Genomic DNA, 24,212 nt, shown 5'->3' on the forward strand with positions numbered 1-24,212 from the left:
TATATATATATATATATATGTATGCTTATACACCTATTCTAACCCCATTTTTGCATTAGCTTTTGAACCTGCGAGCATAAAAGCAAAAAAGCAGAAAAAGGCGAAAGGCGAGAAAAGTACATGTGTGCTGAGAGAGAGAGAGAGAGAGAGAGAGAGAGAGAGAGAGAGAGAGAGAGAGAGAGAGAGAAAGGAAAAGAAAGAAAGAGATGAAAGTCACACAAAAGAAGAAGCGACGGAAGGTCAGATGAAAACAATTTGTTTTTTGATTGTGTTTTTCTCAACTCCTTCTCACCATTTTGCAATAATAAATACTCTCCCACATACACACACGCGCTCTCCACATACCGATGAAATATTAATCAACTTTTTGATTATTATTATTATTATTCCTTTTCTTTCCGTTTCCTTATATATTCTACGACGAATCGTCTATATTTGTTCATTTATTTATTTATTTATTTATTTATTTATTTATTTATTCATTTATTTATTTTTTTTCTTTCTTTCTTTCTTTCCTCACTTCCTTTGTAACTAATACAGAAGAGCAATTTCTTCTGAATCGTCATTTCTCTTTTCACGATATTTTTTTTCATTTCTTTTTTATTGTTTTTTTTTTATATTTATATTTATTTCCTTCTAGGAATGCATTATATAGATCGATAGTTATTGTACGAAATTATATTATATCGTACGTACGATCGACGGTATTTATCATTTCTCCGAGATCTCCTTTTTTTCTTTTTTTCTTTTTTTTTCTTATATATCAATTTGCACAAAATATAAAATTGCTTTAATCAAAAATAAAAATAAAAAAATACTTGTCTCTTCCGTTTTTCGCTAAAAAGTTAGTAAAAAGCTCGGAAAGCCTATTTTCGAATAAACGATATAAATTTATCGATCTATTGATAGATCCAGAAAAAGATACATAGATAGATAGATAAATAGATAGATAGATAAATAGATAGATAGATAGATAGATAGATAGATAGATAGATAGATAGATAGATAGATAGATAGATGAACAAACGGACGGACAAACAAATAGATAAATAGATAGTTCAGAACATTTGCAAAAGTTATAATTCACCGATCGTCGAGAAAAGAAAAATGCAAAATTGTCAAAATAATAATGTTAAAAGATAAAAAGAGACAACAAAAAAAAAATAGGAGAGAGAGAGAGAGAGAGAGAGAGAGAGAGAGATCATTCACGGCACTTCATATCTACGACGAAAAAGGTTCAAGATAGATCTTTTTTCTTTTTTTTCTAAAGCGCTAATTTTTTTCTCCATTAAAACAAAACACTGTTGAAAAAATGGCGTTTAGAAAAATTGTTAAATCATAAACGGAGGGCTTCGTCGTCCGAACGAGACGGGACCAAGATCGTACGTCGACAATGAATAAGAAAGATAATTTTATTCAAAGAAAAATCATTCTTTCCCAAATCATATTTATATACTGAAGAAAAAAGAGGACAAAGAGATAAAATAGAGAATGAAAAATTAATGTACTTATGTGTATATATATTGGCATGTGGATGTATATACATGTGTATATATGAGAAAGAAAGAGAAAGAGAGATAGATAGATAAATAGATAGATAGATAGAGAAAGATAGAGAAAGAATATAAAATAGAACGAGAAACGATAAAGAGATGATAGATCAAAAGATATGTATATATGTGTATATATATATATACATACATATATATATATATATATATATATATATATATATATATGTATCTGGAAAAAATTGGAAAAAATTGTTCGACGTCAGATTCGTCTTCGAAGTTTCCTTCGCGAAAATTCGCCCTTTCAAAGAATTAAATGTCGTGAAAAAAGATAATGAACGACGCAGAGAAAGAGAGAAAGAAATAATATCTCTATGAAGATAGATAGACAGATAGATAGATAGATAGATAGGTAGATAGAAGGAGAGAGAAAGATGGAGAGAGAGAAAGAGAGAGAGAACGTTTGAAAATAAAGCGAGATAAGGAAAGTTAAGGGTTGGAAAGAGTTCGGCAAAATTTAATCGATCTCCTCTCTCTTCTCTCAGTTTTGCTTTCTTTTTTAGATTTTTGAATTGCTTTTCTTGTAGTTTTTTTTTTCCTTTTTTGTAATTATTTTTTTTTCTTTTCTTATTTTTATTTTTTATTTATCTTCTCGCGTTGTTCGACGTGTATCGTCGTTGGTGCTCGTTTATTTTCCTGTACCTCGTAGTCCCTTTTCCGAACTTCACGCTCCAAATCCCACTTCTGACCCTCACAAAGGTAGACGCGGTCGTAATACATTTGGCAAATCTTCTTCAATTCCACTATAAAGAATACGGAGAGTTTCAGAGACATCTTTCAATTTTCGATTTTTTCGATTGACGAGTTTTAGGTTGACAATGACGACTCTTTTATATATTCTTTTTTATTCGTTGTAGGAGAGAAATGAACGAGTATGAGAAAAAGAAAGATAGAGAAAAACAGAGGGAGAAAAAAGAGAGAGAGGGAGGGAGAGAAAAAGAGAGGGAGAGAGAAAGAGAGAAAGAGAGAAAGAAAAGAATTTTTAGCAAAATATTTTTTTTCTATTTCTCTCTCTCTCTCTCTTCCTCTCTATCTCTCTTTCTCTCTATCTCTCTCTCTCTCTCTCTCTCTCTCTTTCTCTCTAACTCACTTTTTCTTTCTCTCTCCTTTTTTCTTCCTCTTTTTCTTCAAGTCTAACGTATTTCTCATATATATACGAATTCGGATTGGATGTCACGAAGGTCATACATACAGAAATAGGGATAAACACACGGATTGTTCTGAAATCTCTCCGTTAATGTTAATTATATTAAAAATTCGGAAATATAATCCGGAAATATACGTACGTATATATGTTAATAACTATTTTCGAATCTTTCGAAATGATACTCGAATAACATTGATTTATTGTATTTCACGATACGGAAAGTTGGATGATCGAAGGGAAGAAAGATTGATTGATTAATTGATTGATTGATTGATTGATTGTTTAATCGATTGATCGAATCGTTCGATTGTAAAAAGAGAGAGTAACACGAGACAAATTTGGATGATCGTGCGTAGGATAATAAAAAATTGTCTGTGCAGGATATTTCGTCTGGGTTGCTTAGACGTGAGCACCGATCTTTTATTTACCTCGAATTGTTTCATTCTAATTTGTCTCTCGAGGTCGTACTTATCGCCCTCGAGCGCGTATACTTTTTGCCAATAGTCAGCACAGATCGTCTGGAGCTCGGCTAAAAGAACAAAAATGTACCAGAAAGCGAAAACGCTGTGAACGAAAAAAAAAAAAAATAAAATAAAATAGAAGAATAAAAAATAAAAAAATAAAAAATAAAGAAAAAGAGAAAAATTAAATATAAAAAATCAATGAGGAGAACGTGCGTAAATTCATCCTTTTTCTCTAATTTTTCGTTTTTTTATTTCTTTTTTTTTTTTTTATTTTCTTATTATTTCCTTTCCCTTTCCTATCGAATCGTATCGTTTTCTGATCACGATCACGTCCTTTTTTCTTCTAATTTGATTTTATTTCTTTCTAATGTGAATCTTTTTTCATTTCTACAGATGTAAAAATTAATAATACAACGATAAATTATCTTTGTAAAGATAATCAAACATACTCATTATTTCTTTTTTTATGTATAACAAAGAAGGTTTGTTAAAGGTCAAGATGAACGTGCGAGTATTTGCTGCGAAAAAAGCGATGCTATAAATAAATGACGATCGGTAAAGAAGGAAAAAAGTTAGGAAAAAAAAGGTTTTTTGGAATGAATTTGGAGCTCGCACAAAATCGCGCAAAATATCTTGGGTAAACTAGGAAACAGCAAAACCAATACTCCTAAATACTAAAATACTTTCATTTCTTTTCTTTTTCTTTTTTTTTTTACGACAAATCCATCAGATTAGCGCTATGTTAACTCCTTAACAAAAATTACTTATGAGTATAATTTAGCTTTATAGAGGTTTATATTACACACAATTTTATTTCAAAGTAATGCAATCAATAAATTTTCTATCTTTCATCAATTTCATTGCTCTTGTTCAATTCTTATTGCTCTCTAATTATTTTACATTAACAGAAACACTAAAAAGAAAAAAGAAAAAAGAAAATGTACATGGAATGAAATTTCACTCCCATAGATTAATCGCAATATTATTTCTAATCACTACAATTGTTCTACTTTACATAATAAAACATTTGTATGAAGTTTTTAATTTCCAAAAATTAAAGAAAAAAAAAAGAAAAAGAAAAGAAAAATATATCGAACTAAAATTTCACTCGTGATAGCATCAACGTTTAAAGGATTAAGTTTGTACGTTAAGTAAAATATAAAATAAAATTAAGGTTCTACGATGCGAATCACCTGACTACCATTACGCTCAAAAATACTTATTTTCGACTATCAATAATTACTTGTTCGTATTAGAAAGATTGCTCTTATAGTGTTAGAATTACCGGCTTTCTACGCAACCGATTAAAACTTGCCTACGAAACTTGCTTTTATCATTATCATCATCATCATCATCATCATCATCATTATCATTATCATCATCATCATAATCATCATCACCATCATCATCATTATCATCATTGTCATTATTAATATTATTATTAATATTATTATTATTATTATTATTATTATTATTATTAATATTATTATTATTATTACTATTATTATTATTACTCTCGTACAGGCTGCGAGAATCTAATGTTACGTTTTGATACTTGTATATACGATAAAATGTACATCGTTATCAAATCAAATCATAGGCCGTACCAGCTAAATATTTAGCGCGACCAAAATCAAAAAAATAAAATCAATTACTGGCATTTTACGACAAAGCGCTGCAAACTAATAAACGAGACATAATCACATCGTTAAAAAAATGTGTACATATATATATATACATATACATACATACGTATAAATATATATATTTTTTTCTTTTATTAAAAATTATATTATATAATTAATGGAAGAAGAAAAATATGTGAGAGAGAAAAAGAAAAGAAAAAAAGTTTCTAATTTGCAGCGCCGTCTGTCTTTCTCTCTCTATTTAGAAAAAGTGTCGACCTCAAAATCCTTCTTGGCAACTTCGTATTCAAGGTCGTACTTCTCCCCCTCGAGAACGTTGATCCTCTTATGATACTGGATCAGTATGGACTTGACGTTGGCTGTCAAAATTCGAAGTCATCTTCAGAATCATAATCGCGATTTAACGTTTTTCATTTTCGATCTTTGATCTAAACGAAACGATATCTACATATTCGAATGTATCTATCGACGAAAAATAAGCGTTACGATTCTTGCAATGACTTCGTCGACGAGATACGATTCTTTTCTATTTCAAGAAAATATCGAATAGAGAAGGCAAAAAAAGAAAAGAGGACTGGTTTATAAAGGGTGGAGGGGAGGGGAGAATTTCGAAATGAACGTATGTACGTATTGGAAATGAAAATTTATAGATAGAAAATTAAAATCGTTGTAAATCGAGTAAATTGTTTGAAATAATGTAGATAAAAAAGAAAAAACCGATGTTGCATATGTAACATATACAGGGTAGGTCAAAATTTCCTAGGAGGTATTAACAATCAATTATTCTTCTAAATCGAAACTTTTTTAGGCTAATTTCATTCTTCAGATTGTAAAATGACAAACTTAACTATAAGCTTAAAAACGTCACGAAAAAGAGTAATCGATTTTTATACTCACGTAGAAACATTTGATCCATACTGTATACGTGTACATATATGTATATGTATATATATATATTTATATATTTATATATATATACATATTTATATATATATATGTTGTGTTTGTTCATAATAATGCATCACAATATTTAAAAACATTGATTATCGCGATCGATGATAATATATATGTATACATATATATATATATATATATATATATATATATATAAAAGCTCTAATTTTAAATTTCGTTTGATTATTAGACAAACAACATTTTATATAAAAATCGACGACACATAAATTGTCCTGGCCAGGCATTGATAAAGGATAAAGACGATAACAAAAAAAAAGATCAAAAGATAAGGCAAAGGATCGCGAGCACATAAATTTGCAAAATTGCATAAAAGGATAAAATGCAAATAGAAAAGAGTAAAGAAACAAAGTGATGCCGTTGCTGTTAAATAAAGTATGTATGTATGTTTTTTTGTGTTTGGCTAGAGAGATAGAGAGAGACAGAGAGAGAGAAAAAAAGAGAGAGAGAGAGAGATAGCGATAGGAAGAGAGAGAGAGAGAGAGAGAGAGAGAGAGAGAGGGGGGAGAGAGAGAGAGAAAGAGAGAAAGAGAGAGAAAGAGATAAATATTGAAACGTAGCGATAGAATGCGAAGCTCGTGTCCCGATGCCCGGTCGCAAAATCGTGAAAAATCGATTGATTAGTTGATATATAATTATTATTTTTTTTATAACGAAATAATAAACGTAAGAGTTATAATTTTTAAATTAAAATGTAAAGTATTCATTGTCGAAATAATGTCTATTTACTTTTATATGTATTAGCAAAAATTAAACAGAAAAAAATGCTGGTAAACAAAATCTTGAAATTTACGCTCTTTAACGATAATATCTTTTATAAATATACTGTCGCAATTTTAAAAACATAAAAAAATAAAAACAAGACAAATTCGACACACTAAATTTAATATTTTTTATCGGGAAGATAATTGCTTTGTAATAAATTAAAGTAAAAATTAAAAAGAAAAGAAATTTTGTTTTAAACGTCAGATAAATAAATTAAATAGAAAAATGAAATAAATTAGAAATAAAAAAAGTAATTTTAATTTTATAATACTTTCACGCTATAATTATAATAAGTATATTATTTTGAATCTGAGAAAATAAAAATATGAATAAAAATGTAACTAAATTTTATATTTATTATTACAAAATAAACAAATCACTGTCAACAGTGTTCGTCACGTTAGAGATTTTTTTTCTAGGTTAGTGTCACGTATAAAAAAAAAAAGGAAAAAGAAATTTCATTGATAATATCGAGAGGCTCTAACTGCTGAAAAAAAAAAAATTAAAATAAATACATAAAATAAAAAAGATACAAAAAAAAATAATAGTATGCGCAACCGGGCAAGAGCACTGCATTAATATGTAATAGAAAAATTGGCAACAACATTGAGCGCTCATTATTTGATAACGTTATTATAAATGCTCGTTATTCGGACTAATCGCCCGTATTCTTGTGTACTATTCTCTCTGAAGTACCTCGTAATCCTTCTTCTTAACGACATATTCAAGGTCGAATTTTTGATCCTCCAATGACGTGATCCTATTGTGGTACTCGCGTAGCACACGTTTCACTGTTTCTGCGTGAGAGTTAATTAGAGAAGACATAAAGACAAGAATTGTGAACTATTATAAAACCGAAACTGTGTGAGTCTTTGTTTTCCATTTAGATTTGACTTTTTTCTTTGTTTTTTTTTCCTTTTTGTTTTCTTTTTTCTTTTTCTTTCCTTCTAGCTTTTTTTTCTATCAACTCTTTTTTGCCGACATATTTCGTCAATAACGCGTGTTGGTATACTTTGGTATTTGTTTATATAATATAATATTAAGTAGAAATTAAAAAAAAAAAATAGAGGAAATTGGGAGGACCGATAATTTCGTATTTGCACGCGTGTTTATGGAGTAGGGGAGGAGGAAGAGGTGGTTAGGAGAATGGGAAAAATTATGTCAATTATGAATAATAATTGTTGATGATACCTAATAAATAAATAAGTAGTATAGATACATATATATATATATATGTATGTATGTATGTATGTATGTATGTATGTATGTATATCTACGTACATACAATATTATATAAATATTGAGCCGCAAAAAGATCTCATTTTCGAGATAATCGTTTCAAAAAGATATATATCTAAATATCTGTAAATAATCTTTTTCCTCCAAGATTTATCTTAGAAGACATATTTATGTACGTATATGTATGTATATGCATCACAAAATGTTTTTGAGATAATCCTTATGAAAAAATATATATCTAAATATTTATAAATAATCTTCTTTTTCTAAGATTTATCTCAGAAGATCTATGATCTGCATCATACATATATAATATATTAAAAAGATTTCATTTACGAGATAATTCTTGACAAAAAAGAATTATCTAATATTAAGTATCTATAAACCAATTTTTATAAGAGATGATCGGCTATTCGAGAAATGTAGTCGATTATAAATCTTTCCTGGAGATAAATACTTTAGATAGAATATTTTCTCCAAAGTATAAATAATGAATAATATAAATAACGAATAGATAGTATAATATAACTTTGATCATACGATATCGGAGTTGCGAAAGTTCGAAATCGAAATACGCAAATAATTTGAGGATTACGAGTTCAATCAAGATATAGAAAGGATAGATGAAAAGAAAGGGCAAAATACCTTCGTTAGCATCATCGACGTTCCTTGGTTTTCCACAACGTTCCTCGATGATACGTCTTCTTTCAGCGGCTTTTCTTTCTTGCTCCTTTTTCAATTCTTCCGCAGCTTTTTTACGCAACAAGAGCTATCAAAAAATAAATAATAATAAAAACTTAATAATCTGTGTGTGTGATGCGTCTATACGTAATAAAATTATAAGTTATAATTAATTAAAAGATTAAAAAACTTATTTGTAAAATTATGTATGTAAAATAAATTTATATATTAAATATTAAATATTAAATATTATTAATATGTGTAAACTACATGTATTAAAAATTACAAACATATGTAAATTACATAATTATTACAAAAAAGATAATTATGTAAAATTAATCGTGTAAAATAAATTTATTAAATATTAAAAATATATTACTATATATAAATTATGTTATATCATCTGTAAATATATAATTATTATCCAAATAATTAGGTAAAATTAATTATGTAAAATAAAATTATTAAATATTAAAAATATATTATTATTATATTAAAAAGAAATTATACTCACACACACATATATATATATATATATATAAGTATAATTTAAATAATAATAATATTATACCCATGTTATCTATATATATATATATATATATATATATATATAAATTATATGTAAAATATAAATTAACATAAAAAAAATTAATTTCATTAATTAGCAACAACAACAACAAATAAGTTTGTATATTTACAATTAGAAAATAAAATATATACTAACCCTGAGTTTCTTCTTCCTGTCAGGGGTCATGAAACCTTTCTTAGCCTTCTTAGCTTTGGAAGCCTCTTCGAGGCGGGCTCGGACCTCAGCCCTCTTCCTATCGGTCTCCGCCTGTTTCCTCTTCTTTTCCTGCATTAATCGTGTAAACACGTTCTTTAAATACTCTACTAATTCTAACGCTTTAAATACAGGACTGTGCTTGGAAGCCATTTATTCGGTTACCAGATATATCTAGTACTTTTGAAAACCTATTCTTGATAAAATTAAAAGAAAATTGAAAGGTAGAAAAGATAGTATATTAATTCTAATGATATTATTATAATAAAGAAAAATTTTAAGAAAAACAAAAGTCGACTGTGATTAGCGATAATATATGTCTCTAATATATCTAATGATTCTGTTTTTTTTTAATCTGTAATTCCAATTTTGATCAGACAATTGACATTTTTTATTTTAAAATATGTTTTTAATTATATAGAAAAAAGAAGGTATATGAAAGATCGAAAATACGTAAATAATAAAAATATAGAAATTATAGAAATTATTATTATAAGAAATAAAGATTTTAAAAGTTTCGAGAATCGATGATGATAACAGTGTAAAGAAAATAAGTTTCTAATATAGGATTAGAAAGAAACATTGATAGTCGAATTCTTCCGAATGATCTTTCCATCGGAGATAAGTTCGCGATACTTCGATAGTTCCATCTCTTTTACGTACATCCTCAAGACGCTTCCTCTGTAAAAAAAAAGGAAAGAGAAAAAGAGATTAGAAAAAATTCGTCCATTGGAAATAACTCGAGATAAACACGATACTCGAAATGAACTTTGAAATAGCAATGAATTCAGCAAAAAATATTTCTTATGAATCGATTCACAAAGACGTTTCGAGTTTCGTTTTTAACAAATCTTTTGCAAAAGCATTGAACAAAGCAGTATATTTATAGCGTTAATTTTAACGATACTGAAATGATCGTATTTTCGAAAGATACATTTTTTCTTTTTTATAAAAAGCTAAAATACAGCACATGCTATAAATATATATGTATATATATTTATTTATTATTTGTTCAGAAATATTTAAATTAACAAAAGCTCAAAGATTGTTCAAAGCATATAAAATAAGGCAAATAACTCTAATTAATATAACGTTTATGTTGTACGTTTTATGATATTATGTTATATGAGGTTATGTTACGTATATTTTTTACAAGGAAGATAAATAATTAACATGCAAGAATAATATTTCTTTGTATTTTTTTATTTATTTTTTATTTTCTTCATGGAAAATTCCATTTTTACGTGCGAGCATCGTATCTACTTTACCGGTAGCTCTCTGCATTTCCATCCTTGTCTATCGACGATATTTGCGTGTTCAGATTTGTGATTTCTTTCTATTGATGATTTTTTTTTTGTTCTAATGATTGTTTCGAAAAAACAGAAACGATAAGGAGACAGAGGAAAAACTCGAAATACCGATATGAAGAATCGATATATCGGTTGGAAAAATAAAAAAAAAAACTCTCTTTTGTGTGAGAGTGATCAAAATATAAAAAGTTCCAAAAGAGAGATGGGGTGGGTGAGGGTCGGGACAAAGTAAGCAAACACGTAACGTTCGTATTTAAATTTTTCTATAAAAACAAAAATAGATAAAGGAAAAAAATATTATCGGGGAAAAAAACCAACTAAAAATAGAAAAAACAAAAAAGCGAGGTTCAGTCTATTCGAAACCTCGACAAAAAAATTTTCAAAAAGTACAATTTTCTACTTCGAAGTCGATTACTATGTAAAAAATGAGAAAAAATACGATATCAGAATAAAATTTTATACTATTCTAACAAAAATAGTATAAAATTAATATCTTTCGTATTTTTCTTAATACATAGTAAACTTCTTTATATCTCAGTTCGCAAATGTCAAACATCTAATTCTAATAAAGAGGACAAGAAGAAGAACGAGCATAGAAAACACACAAAATCCGTACCTTTAAATTCATAATTCATACTAGAATCCAAAACCGAAAAAGGGATTTATTGATTGCGGATCGCCAATGACGAATGTTCCATAATTAGATGTAGAAATGATCCACGATGAGTAATGAAAAGAAAAGAAATAATAATTGATGATCAAATAATAATAATAATAATAATAATAATAATAATAATAATAATAATAATAATAATAAGCAATCAATCTAATTATCTAATCTATTAGATTTCAACGATATTCATTTACATATCATTCGTTCGATACTCACCTAACCTCATCGTCCGCCATGTTGGTGCCTGCTTCTTACGCGCGTCTACCTAAAAATAAAAAAAAAGAAAAAATAAATAACATTAATTACATATATATATAACTATCTGTGTGTGTATGTATGTGTATATCGATTTTGAATTGTACATAAAATTGAACAGAATTAAAAGTTTATTCGAACAAAAAAATATTCTTTTTTTGACAAATTTTCAACAATTTTTCGATGACATTTTGAATACTTTCATCATGATAATATTCCATAAGCCTAAATTTCTTCGTTTATCTCACGATGCAAGAAACTTCATCGCGGATGGGGTATAGAATATCGAAAGAGTAAAAATAGATGTTCAGCATCCCCACTTTTCAAAAGGTCTCGTAACGTTGAGTCGGTTTGGCTACGTCGGTATATCAGGGCGATCCAAATTTGGATCCAACACGCTGCTGTAGATCTCTTTTTCTCTCTTTCTCTCTATCCCTCCCCTCTCTTTACTCACATCATCTTACACATACCAACTTCGATCCAACGTCAAATAGTGAAAACTTGATCTCACAGAGATATTTTTGAATAATACTGAGATTTATGTAAGATTATTCCAATGTTTACTGTTATATTTCGATCTCGTATTAAAGAGTCAAAATTATTTATATTAAAATTTCTAATTTTATTGGTGATCTTTCATCGATATTTTTTGAGATCAAAAAAATTAAAGAATTTATGTATGAATAAATAAAACAGAGACAAAATAGTATGATCGATGTCCAAGAAAAAGATTTGTTGAAATTGGAGATTCGAGTATTACGTTTCTTCAAAGAAATATAGTTTAGAACATAATAATAATAAAATAATGAAATTTATGGGAAACGTTGCCATCTTAGATTTATTCTTATTCCTAAATGTTGCTACCTCTACGAACATACATACATACCCATAGACATATTTTCACAGTTAGAATCTTGCAGACTTTCCAACATTTATATTCGTGAAAGACTGTGCAAGATATCTCCCTCTCTTTCTCTCTCTCTCTCTCTCTCTCTATCTATCTTTCTCTCTCTCTCTCTCTCTCTCTTGCCAAGTATAGATTCTCATCTCATTCCTAAGCTATTCTAAGCACACAACGAACCAACAAGAAATTACAACTAAACTCTGCTGTGCGCTTGCTACATACTCTAACTCTCCGAGGTCATACACAGAAAAATCTATTTGCTATTATAAAAATAGAAATAATATTCTACTTTTTCGTTTCTCTCTCTCTCTCTCTCTCTCTCTCTCTCTCTCTCTTTTCTTTTTTTTCAATATTTCGTAAAAAACTTCATGAATTTTAGAAAAATAATGGAAAAAAAGAAAAAAGGAAAAAGAAAAAAGAAAAACTTTATTTGAGTTTATTTCTCCAGTAAGTATTATAAAAAAAAAAAAAAAAAAAAAATAGTAGAAAAGCATAAAAAGTAAAATGAACAGAAATTGAATAACTTCGGAAAAAGTAGAAAGTATGTGTTTTACTAAATAAAAAATAATCGGAAATTAATACTAATTTTAAAAGAATTTACTCACTCAATAAAACAATCAAGAAACACTATATTAAACTGACGTTTATGACATAAAACTAATAACCTTTGCCTCTTTCTTTCTCTTTCTCTCACACGCACACACACACATACACACACACACACATATCTTATATACGTTTATGTGAATCCATAAAAAATATCAGTATCAATACATAATATATGTATATACATATAAGTATAGAAAGATTAAAGCATGCGAGATCACCTTTCACTGACACTCGAAACGGCGAACATAAATGTCCTTGAAAATGATCGATAAACGCACATAAAAATTCTACTTTTTCGAACAACTCTTTTTCATGTTTGTAATATTCAAGAAATAAAGAATATCTTTTCGCGAAAAGAAAAAACAGGCAAAAAAAGTAAAAAAAAATAACGAGCTGCTTACCTTGATAAGAACGAGCTGGCTTCGAACTAGCCAACCGGACGTTAGGCAGCTGACTGTGCCTTTCTTGTGCGCCTTCATCGCGTGCCTTCTTCTCAGTACGTTCACGTGGTCCTTCTAACAACCAATGAAAAGCCGTAATCGCTTGTAAGCATTTTTAGACGAGAGCTGTGCTTTGCTCGTTGCCAAAAATAAATTTGAAAGTGAAAACGGAGCTGGGTCTTCCTCTCGATCGTTAACTCGATCGACGTTCGATTGATCGTTTTGCGTTTCGATATTATAATCTTTCTTTCAAAATCCATCAAAAAATTTGTGATAAGTAGTTACAAAATATTTTTCATTTATATTTATGAAAAATAAATTGCTTACAAATTGTGTATATAAATAAATATTATATATATTTACATATGATATAGTATTTTATGTCGATAGAATGAAACGATAGATCTATGAATCACGCATCATTCCTTTCAATTGATTTACAAATAAGAATATATATATAATTATGTTATGAGTAATACTGTAATACTATATATATATATATATATATATATATATATACACATAAGTATAATAATAATATGTAAATGATGTAGTATAGTAATAATGATATATATAGTACAGTAATAACAATATATATAGTTTAGTAGACTAATGTGTACGTTGTGGAATAGTTGATGAAAATTTCACGAGTTTAGTATCAAAATGATTAAACACGGAAAAGATATTATTAATCTGTTCACGTTCAAAATTTATTCGACTACGACAGCTGCTTGGCACTAAACGTGCTAAAGCTGATGAAAACGTTGACGCTTAAACATAAAGTTCTAACGTGTTTCGGAAGAACTACGTCATCCTAATTCACCTGATTCATTTAAACCTAGAATCGAGAGAAACATAATGTGATATTTAGAAATCATTCATAGGATTAGAAATCAATATTATCTAGACAACAATATTAACACGATTCTTTTGATTTTTAAAAGTTATTTAAATATTATAAAAAAAAATATTTTGTCTGTACGTGTGTGTGTATGTGTATCACAACAGGAACACTTTATATAATAATAAAAAAAATTACTATGTATCATAATTAAATAAATATTTTTTCGTAAAATTGTAAGCATTCTGTAAGTAGTAACTACCTCTATAGGTCAGCCAAAGGAGTAGGTGTCGCTGTTTGATCGGACAAGTAGTAAAAGCAGTGAAAACAGACAACGGTCGGTAAAGAGAAACAGACGTTTCACTGAAATAACATTCTCGTCAAAAGATGGCGAAAGTTATGAAAATTGATTTAAAAACATTATGCTCTTATACCTCTAGAGATTCGTAACGGTGATAACATATATCATACTCGTTATTTCAAGATAAACTAAATAAATCTTTTACCTGATATAATCTAACAAAATAATTATCGAATAAAAGATTTATATTCATTAATCTCACTTCATTACTATATTAACTGTTGTATCATATGAATGAATTTGAACTTGAAATGATCGAATGGTTTCTTCAAGTATTTATATAGTATATAAATTTATAGTATATATATTTATATATCTATTTATATAGTATTATATATAGTTATTATATATAGTTATATATAGTTATATATAGTATTTCTATATGTATATGTACATATATATATATATATATTTAATTTTTTATTTTTGTTATCGAATAGAATTAAAAAATAAAAAAATTAGTCTCAATCATAATATTAACTATATATTACATATTACTATTCCATTAGAAGTATTGAAATAATATATACAATATATTATTAATGATATAGTTATATATACTATACGTTACTAATACTCTATATACACATATATTTCTTATATATAAATATATAAAAAAATATATCAAATACATACACATACACACACACACACACACACACACACACACATGTATATGCTAATACTATTAAAAAAGTATCATCCATTTCGTAAGCAAAAATATCACTCACAAAATAATATTATATATGATATTCTATATAAGAATGACATATACATATAAACATGTGTGTGTATGTGTATATGTGCATGTATATGTAATAAAAAAACATTAAAAGAGATGGACGCGCCGGCGTTGATCGTCGCAGCGATACCGTAACCTCTAACCTATTCCGTCGGCTTGTCGGTAAAACGAAGCTGCCGTTTCCCCTGTTGAGAACTAGCAGAGAGAAAGAGAGAGAAAGAGAGAGACAGAGAGAGAGAGAGAAGGAAGGGGTTGGCAGGGAGGCAATGGTGGGGGCCAAAAGGTGGCTGTAAACCGAAGGTGATTGAACTGGCGTTCCTGTTGCCACGACGACGATCCCGTGACGTCACGGGACAAACTGGGGTTTATGGGTGACCTACTTTCTAAAAATAACCATCACCGACCTCTCCCCTTCTACCACGTCTTCCACCCACTCATCCCCACACCCGTCACCACCACTACCACCACTACTAACACCACTTTTCTCTCTTCTTCGAGCGAGCAGTGTCGTTACGTCTAACCACGATACCTCTTTTGCGGCTCGTCTCTATTTCTTCTCCTCCCCCTTAACCCTTTCGTTGCAGCCCTCTTCTATTTTAACCCCCTTTACTCTAGTATATTTATACATGTTTCTATAAACATTACTACTATGAAACATTGATTTGATGTTATAATAATAGTATTATTATTATTACGTGCACGTATAGATATACAAGAGATTATTTTATATATATATATATATATATATATATATATATATATATATATGCTAATCTTTTATTAATCGAGTATTAATATGTTTGATAAGACAAAAAATATGATTTGATAGATTTCTATGTTAGATATGTAAAGATGTCATGCAAGGTCAGTTTTGTGATTTACATCTGAATGATAATTTTTATTTGATATTGGGATAGATATCTCGTCGAATTTATTAATCAATAATTATGCTCTGAAAGTATCTACTAGTAATTATATTAGATAAGTAAAGATAATATTTTATATTGTTATATTTTATTATACTATTATATCTACTAATATACTAGTATATTTACTATTATAATATCCTAGATATGTAAAGATATCGTTATGCAAGGTCAGCACTTTGTCATTTACTTTCGAGTCATATTTTTACTAGAGATTTTAAAACGGATATGTCGTCCAATTTATTAATCAAAAATTATTTCCAGAATAATATCTATGTTAGATATTGAAAGTTATGCAAAGTCAGTTTTGTGATATACTTTCGAAAAATATCTATCATTTACTTTACCGAATGGATTTATTAACAACAAATCTGATAAAATCTATAATATTCGATGATAAAATGTTTTTTATTTTGACGAAATTTTGTATAATATTAAGATTATATTTATTCGTTATATGAAAATGATTGTTGAAAAGAAATATCTTCTTTTAAAAAATAGGAGGATGAGACATCCTCACAGCGAGGATGATATCCAATCGACCTTTTTAATTTGTTTTTTAGTCCAGTTTTTAAAATCCAAAAGAGAAATAAGAAGCTTCCGATTCTCTTAATCGCTCTCGTAAGCGAGTATCGATGGACATCGACGACGTAGTCATGGGAATTTCTCAATAAACTCTTCGATCGGCCTTCCGGCAGTCAGGCTGGGTTCGTTCGACCTACTTTCGCCCGGGCAATGACGTTGGACATGACGTCACACGGGGTGCAAACTAGGTCGCGAGGTTAAAGCACCCCATTGGCTTTCCTTGGATATACCTACTTGGACGTGGGCGACTCGATTCATTGAAAAAAAGAAGCACCAGAAGAACCAACATTTCTCTAACGATACTTATTCCTTCTTAGAATGATCTAGAAAAGATCTCTTTATCTCAATCTCTCTAATAAGTTTACTTATTATTTATTTATTTGTATATTTTTTATTCTTTTTTCTTTTTCTTTGTTCTTTTTTCGAAACATCAATTGAAAGTACGCGATATTGAATAGGTAACATTTTTCTTTTTCTCAATTTCCGATAAATTCGATAAATAATTTAATAATTTATAACTACTACTATTATTATTATTATTATTACTATTATTATTATACATTGGTTATATGGTTAATATATTATATATATTGGATTCGAGTTTGATCGTTTTAATATAAAATTTCGAATGTGAGATACAGACGAATAAGGACAATAGAAATTTCTGGTTAGAAATATCCGTTTGATCTTCTCTTTTTCGAAAAATTTTGTTGAATTATAAAGGAAACAAAATAATAGATTTGGAATCGCTTTAGCATTTTCGAAAAAGTCGAGAGAAGCGAGAAATGTTTGAAAGCCGAACGATTGGCAAATCTCATGAATGGCCGCGTAATGTGAATGAAGCTCCAGTAACCCAGTTTTGCTCCGTGCACCCTACATCCCCTACTCCTTTTCTCTCTCTCTCTCTCTCTCTTCCTCTCCTTCTCCTTCCCTCCCTCTCACCCTCTCTCTCTCTCTCTCTCTCTCTCTCTTTCTATTCGGTGCGGTGCGGTGCGATGCGATGCGATGCGATGCGATATGATGCGGTGCGGTGCAGTGTGGTGCGGTGCACAACGGCTCCGCTAGGCTCGGCGACGTTATCGTTCCTTTCTTCTCTTGCGTTGCGTCGGGTGCCTGTATTACGTCAGAAACAAATTATCGACTCTTACTGACAGCTAAACTAAAAATATTCATTTTTCTTTTTATATCGATCGTTATCGAAAATACGGTGAATATTTTTATATCGATTATTATGAAGAAACATTACTGACCATTGTCGATGATCTTAAGAAATGTACAAGTTCTTTTGCTTTTTTTTATGTAAAGATTTTTTTGTTTCTTCTCTGTAAAGATCGATGAAAAAATGATAAACTTCTTGATGATTATAATCGATAATGTTAGTAAATTGTAAATAAGTGAAGATCGATGAAAAATTAATACATTCAGAAATTTGTGAATTTTTGAATTGATTGATATAAAAATACGGATATTTTTGTTGATCATTGTCTATAATCTTAGAAAATGTACGAGATTATTGGAGGTACTTTTTTTTTAAATGGACAAGTAGAGATGGATGAAAAAAATTTTTAATTTAGAGATTTGTGATTTTTCATATTGATTAATATGAAAATATGGATAACATTCTTGTTGATACTGTCAATGATTTTAGGAAATATATGAAATTATTGGGAATTCTTTGCCTAAGGATAGGCAAGTAAAAATCAATAAAAAATTGATAAATTTATGGATTTGTAAGTTTTTGCATTGATCGATATGAAAATATGAACAAAATTATGTTTCATAATTGTCGATCATCTCAGAAAATGAACGAAATTTTTGGTAGTTCTTTTCTGAAGGATTAACAAGTAAAGAGCGATAAAAAATTGATAGATTTAAAAATTTGTGATTTTTCGTATTAATCGATATGAAAATAAGGGCAAATAACGCATGTAATCTATTACAATCTTTTCTGCTTTTTATGCCAAAATGATAAAAAAATAAAGATTGATATGAAAATGATAAACTCAGTAAATTCTGAGATTTTTAATGCTTGATATAGATCAGAATGATAAAAAGTACAATGATACATAAATCATAGTCAATGATTTTTCAAAATCTATGAAATTTGTAATTCATAACATCGATCAAAATCAACACACATTAATCCATGGATCATAATTAATGATCTTACGAAACCCATGAAATTTATAATTCCTGATATCGATTAGAATCAACACATGATAATTCATAGATTATTAACTATGATCTTAAAAAATGTAAGGAATTTGTGATTATCAAATACATAATATCAATCAAAATCGATACACAATAGTTCATAGATCCGATCTTGCAAAACGTCGGAAATTCGGATTCTTGATCCGAATTAAAAGCACAATAATTCATTCACAGATCCCGATTAATGATCCTACAAAATATAAGAAATTCCTAATATTTTCTAATCGATCAGAATATGATCACCTTCGAAATCACAATCGATTATCTAACAAGACGTAATATTTATTAAAAAAAAGAATAAAGTAAAGATCGGCGATCAAACGAGTAAGGATCGAGAAAAAAGAGTGACGGATTCTAGAAGCTTGAAGATTTCGCCGCTCGATCTGGAAAAGGAATGAGAAGGGATGGGAAGGGAAGGAAAGGAAGGGACGTGGTGTGCACGCGAATGACGTCAGAGGACGAGGCAGGTCGTCGAACCGCCATTGGCGAGCGAGCAAAGGGGTGCATCGACCTGGAACCCCGGCAGCCCTCGGCAACACCCGGCAGCCCCCGACTTTCCCGCGCTCCCACCTCGAGCAAAAGGAGGAGCCAATTGGAGGAGATGAAGGAGGTGAAGGAGAGGAAACCATCCTCGATCAAGCATCACATCGAGAAATTCGACGAAATTCAATCAAAAAACCTAACCCTAATCGATCCAAGATCCTTCCTTTGTTATAAAATTTGTATTATTTCGATCGATATGACGTATAAAATAAGTAACTAATATATATATATATATATATATATATATATATATATATATATTTAGAAATATATTTATAACGTATATGTTATGGAATATTTTTATATACGTTCGTTACATAAGATTAATCATTCTATTAACTAATTAAATCATTTTATATATGAGCATATTATTTATAAATATATATATATATATATATAATATAACTGGGATTGTAATAGGTATTACCACTACATTTGAAATCACATATTAGAAATGACAAAAATCAAAAATATTATTTTTCAAACAACTTAAATTAACTTTGAATGATATAATGATATGAAATAATGTCCTAACGAAAAAAATATCGTATTTTAATATAAAAGTATAACAAATATACAACAATAATAAATATACAAAGTGCATAAATCAATTATAAATTTATTAACCAATCAAGGAAAGAAAATAGGAAAATAATAAAAACGAAATAATAATAAAAAGAAATAGTTGATAAATATAAGAAGCAAATTGGTTTGATCGAATCAAAGTGGAAAAAGTCAACGTAGTATCAGACACGAGACCAGAAACTTTTGTCGAAAATTTATTGAAACGTCCTCGGCTCTCTTTTCGTCCTGATTTACCTTAAGATACGTAAAAGAAAAAACGCTTACATCCACCCTTTGACCCTTTTCGCCGAGCGATTGGCAACGAAGTGAGAGAGCAACTGAGAAAGAGCGAATGAGAGAGAGAAAGAGAGAGAGAGAGAGAGAGAGAGAGAGAGAGAAAGAGAAAGAGAGAGAAGGAAAGAAAGACAGTGGGTCGAAGGGCCACGTGGTGCGGCGCGCGCGGGATAATCAATGCAATGACGTCACTGAGCTCTCCACCAATCCAACGATAGCTCCATTCAAACCCGCTAGCCTCGGCTGCCGAGTGGAAACTCGCTGACTTCCATCGGACTTTGGCCCGACTGCAGTTCAGCCTCGACCACTGAGACGCGCGTCGTACAATTTCGAAGCTGAACGCTGATTCTATTTCCTAATTATTAACTTTTTCTTTTTTTCTTTCTTTCTTCCCTTCCTGAACACCTTTAAAGAATCTGTTAAACGGTAAAAAATTTTTTATTAATATTACGATATATCCTTTAAAAAGAAAAAAATATATATATATGTATATATATATATTAATATATATTAATCTTACCTAGATATCTTTGATATATTCTTAAGAAGATAGTATTTTACGTAACAAATAATTTTTATTAGAATTATTTGTAATTTAAAAAAAAAGGAATCGAAGTAATTGATGAAAGAGTATTATGAATTGTATCGATCGATCTCGAACTCTCTACGTTTTTGAAATAACGAAGGAAGAAAGAGAGAAAGGAATGAAAGAGTAGAAGAAACCTGCCAACTAGATTTGTCACTTTTCCGCAACCGTCTGATCTGCACTTGTTGAGAGAAATTCTACATACCGAAGGTAAACTACTGTGGACCTCATCTCTTCTAAAGATGGGTGAGTCAAACGTTCAAATACCATAGAATAATTTTAAACGTGTTAAGATATCTTATTATATATATATATATATATATATATATATATCTGTTAGGGGTGGTTTTAACTTTTGTCGCTGCATTCCCTTTCTAACATTCTTTATTCCTACAAGCACGCACGCACGCACATACGCACGCATGCACATAAATAAAAAGTTTCTATTCTTAAAAAAAAATTAATTTTTTGATTAATTTAAAGAAAAAAAATCTTGCTTTTTTTCGATCGAAAACTTATAGAAAATAACGTACAGTACGTTACTATTTCGAAGAACGAACACGTGGCAGGGTCGAGAGACCCAAACACACGCCCACACAGAATACTCGGCAGACGAGCCGCCCACGTTTCGGAAAATCACGTAGCCAATCTTTTCTCCGAATCGTGAGAGAGCGCATATCGAACTTTTCTAACTCATCCTTCAATAGATCGACCTTCGAACATCAAAGTTATTACTGACGATTATCGATTCTCGTTCTTCGATTAATATCTATACCTATTTATAAATTCAGAATATTTTCAATTCAGAATTTTTTCTAACAAAAATTACAAAAAAAGTAAAAGATTCTTTTTTTTTACTATCGAATGCGACTATGACGACGCATTGCGGGCACGTCGTCAAACGAATTTCTTTTCGAAGAAAAATTAGAAAAAAAGAAAAAGAAAAACTAAATAGAAGATGGAAAAATTATTGTCATCCTTAGATCGAGTTATATATATACATATATACATGTATACATATATGCATATATATATATATGCATATATATATATATATACATACACATATACATACATGTATAGATATAAAAAATGATCGAATAAAGAGAGAAAAAAAATGGATGATATCGAACCTCTTTCAAAAATATCGAAAAGCGTTAGGAAATAAGTAAAAATTTTCACGGTTGTCGTTTAGCCCATCGTTAATTGGGTCAAAATATGGTGCGTTTCTCTCTCATCCTCTCTCGTCATCCTGCGGCCAGTCCCGCTGTATTCTCTTCGCCCCTCCACTCTCCTGGCCCTTTTCCTTGAAATGAACGTCACGTCGGGGGAGGCGATGACGTCGGTAAATGCAGTCGCAGGATTGGCCAGGAGCTCGTTGACGTCACGGGGCAGAACCTCTATATGCGCTTGCACCTCACTTCCCCTTTCCTCTCATCGTCCTCTTCCGCCGGTCTCTTCTCTTCTACCAACACTATCGTCGCCGCCACTGCTTGCGGAGGGTGCAAGTAGTCATCGCGAAAGGGTGCATGCCGGTTCAAAGCCCCAGTTTTCCAAGGCTGCCCGATCTGGTAGGTCGCCCTTCTCTTTCTCTCTTTCTCTTTCTTTCTACATAGATATAGACATATATATATATATATCTTTCTGTCTCTCTCTTTTGCCTTGACTATCATCTTCCATACACTATAGACGAATCATTCGTCGTTTCCTTTCTTCTTAAAAATACTTAATACTTTGTAAAATAACAAAATCATAGCATGTTAGAAATTATGGAATAAACTTAATCTATAATCAATAGATACGACATTCTGATTTGTCCGACTTCTTTTTAATATTTTACAAGATATATATATATGTTTGTGTGTGTGTGTGTATATACATATTCTATCGTCATCTTGTATCTATCTCGAACCTCGAGTTTCGACCTCATCGACGTCGCTCGATCTTTTTCTTAAAGTAGGTCGTTCATAAAGGTGCTTATCTAGATCGTCTTTACGTCTCACGTTCGAGGAGTTGTTCTATTCATCCCCCGCACCCCCACTATTCCTCCCCTCCTCCCTCCTTCTCATCGTACTTAGTTTACAACACTTTCGCGAATCAAGTTTTTTACTTTTTCCTTTTTCTCTTTCTCTTAGATAACATCGAGTTCTATCCAAAGTAATTTAAGAAATCCTTTTTTCTTAAATGAAATTTCGTTTGATAAATTAATATCAATTCGATAATAAAATGATAATCGAACGATAATTTTAGGCTAAATTTTATTAACGAAACAAAAAAAAAAGGAAGGATTCTTAAGGTGGTGAAAAAAGAAATATTTAGGATAAAAATTTGCAAGAGATTAGGTTCGGGATGAAATAATGTCGAGGTTTTCATAAATAAAGTCCCATTGAAGAGAATTCCACGGAAGGATGGAGTACCATGACCCGATGACCCACATATCCCATGACTTGCGTCATTCACAATCTCTCCCCACCAAAAGCCACGACAACGACACGCATCTGAAAGAGGGAAGGTTGGAAGAGAGAAAGAAGCAGTGTGTGTGTATGTGTGTGAGAAAGAGAGAGAGAAAGAGAAGGATAGCCAAGGATGTTTGTGATAGCAGAGTGTAAAAGAGAGAGAAAGACAGACAAATCGGAGGCACGCTACACCAAAGCACTTCTATCGAACAACGATGTCCACTTTCGATTATTCGTTTCAAGGACGCTAAGTATCATCTTATACGTTATATTCGCAAGTATTTGAGTGCATAAGTGTATTTATTCACGTTTTATTAAATTACGATCATTTTCTTATAAAAGAAATTATTATACATTTCTTATAAAAGAAAATGATCTCTTAAAATGAATATAAAAAAAATTGATTTTTTCTTCAAACTTACGCTTTTTTCTAATTTTATATATATATATATATATAATACACAGTTATTTATTTATTTGTTTGTTTGTTTTTTTATTTTTTTTATTAGTTTGTTTTATATTTGTGTATTGTATTAATTTTTCTGAAAACATTTTTTTTGAAGGAAATACACGGTATATGATCGAAACAGCGAATAAAATTTGCAAAGTAAAATAGAGGCACAGTAGGGAAATTATTGTCTTT

The 24,212-nt window shown here is 29.8% G+C and overlaps 1 protein-coding gene across 17 annotated transcripts in view; it reads right to left on the reverse strand.

The window, feature by feature from the left end:
- Positions 1-13,558, reverse strand: part of LOC122630014 (troponin I) — a 26,702-nt gene extending 13,144 nt beyond the window's left edge. For 2 of the 17 annotated variants that reach the window (XM_043814016.1, XM_043814009.1), the window contains exons 1-6: positions 13,419-13,554; positions 11,471-11,514; positions 9,930-9,947; positions 9,210-9,338; positions 8,450-8,573; positions 2,214-2,314 (exon numbers count right to left, since the gene is read on the reverse strand). In XM_043814016.1, coding sequence (XP_043669951.1) covers positions 2,214-2,314; positions 8,450-8,573; positions 9,210-9,338; positions 9,930-9,947; positions 11,471-11,485 — 387 coding nt within the window. In that variant the 5' untranslated portion in view covers positions 11,486-11,514; positions 13,419-13,554. Of the gene's footprint in view, positions 1-2,213; positions 2,315-3,146; positions 3,248-5,086; positions 5,188-7,261; positions 7,363-8,449; positions 8,574-9,209; positions 9,339-9,929; positions 9,948-11,465; positions 11,515-13,418 lie in introns of all 17 variants that reach the window. The other 15 variants (XM_043814014.1, XM_043814021.1, XM_043814013.1 and 12 more) reach the window with 14 other exon arrangements.
- Positions 13,559-24,212: the final 10,654 nt, after the last annotated feature.

This window comes from Vespula pensylvanica, chromosome 6 (assembly GCF_014466175.1).
Source record: "Vespula pensylvanica isolate Volc-1 chromosome 6, ASM1446617v1, whole genome shotgun sequence".
Classification (NCBI taxonomy): domain Eukaryota; kingdom Metazoa; phylum Arthropoda; class Insecta; order Hymenoptera; family Vespidae; genus Vespula; species Vespula pensylvanica.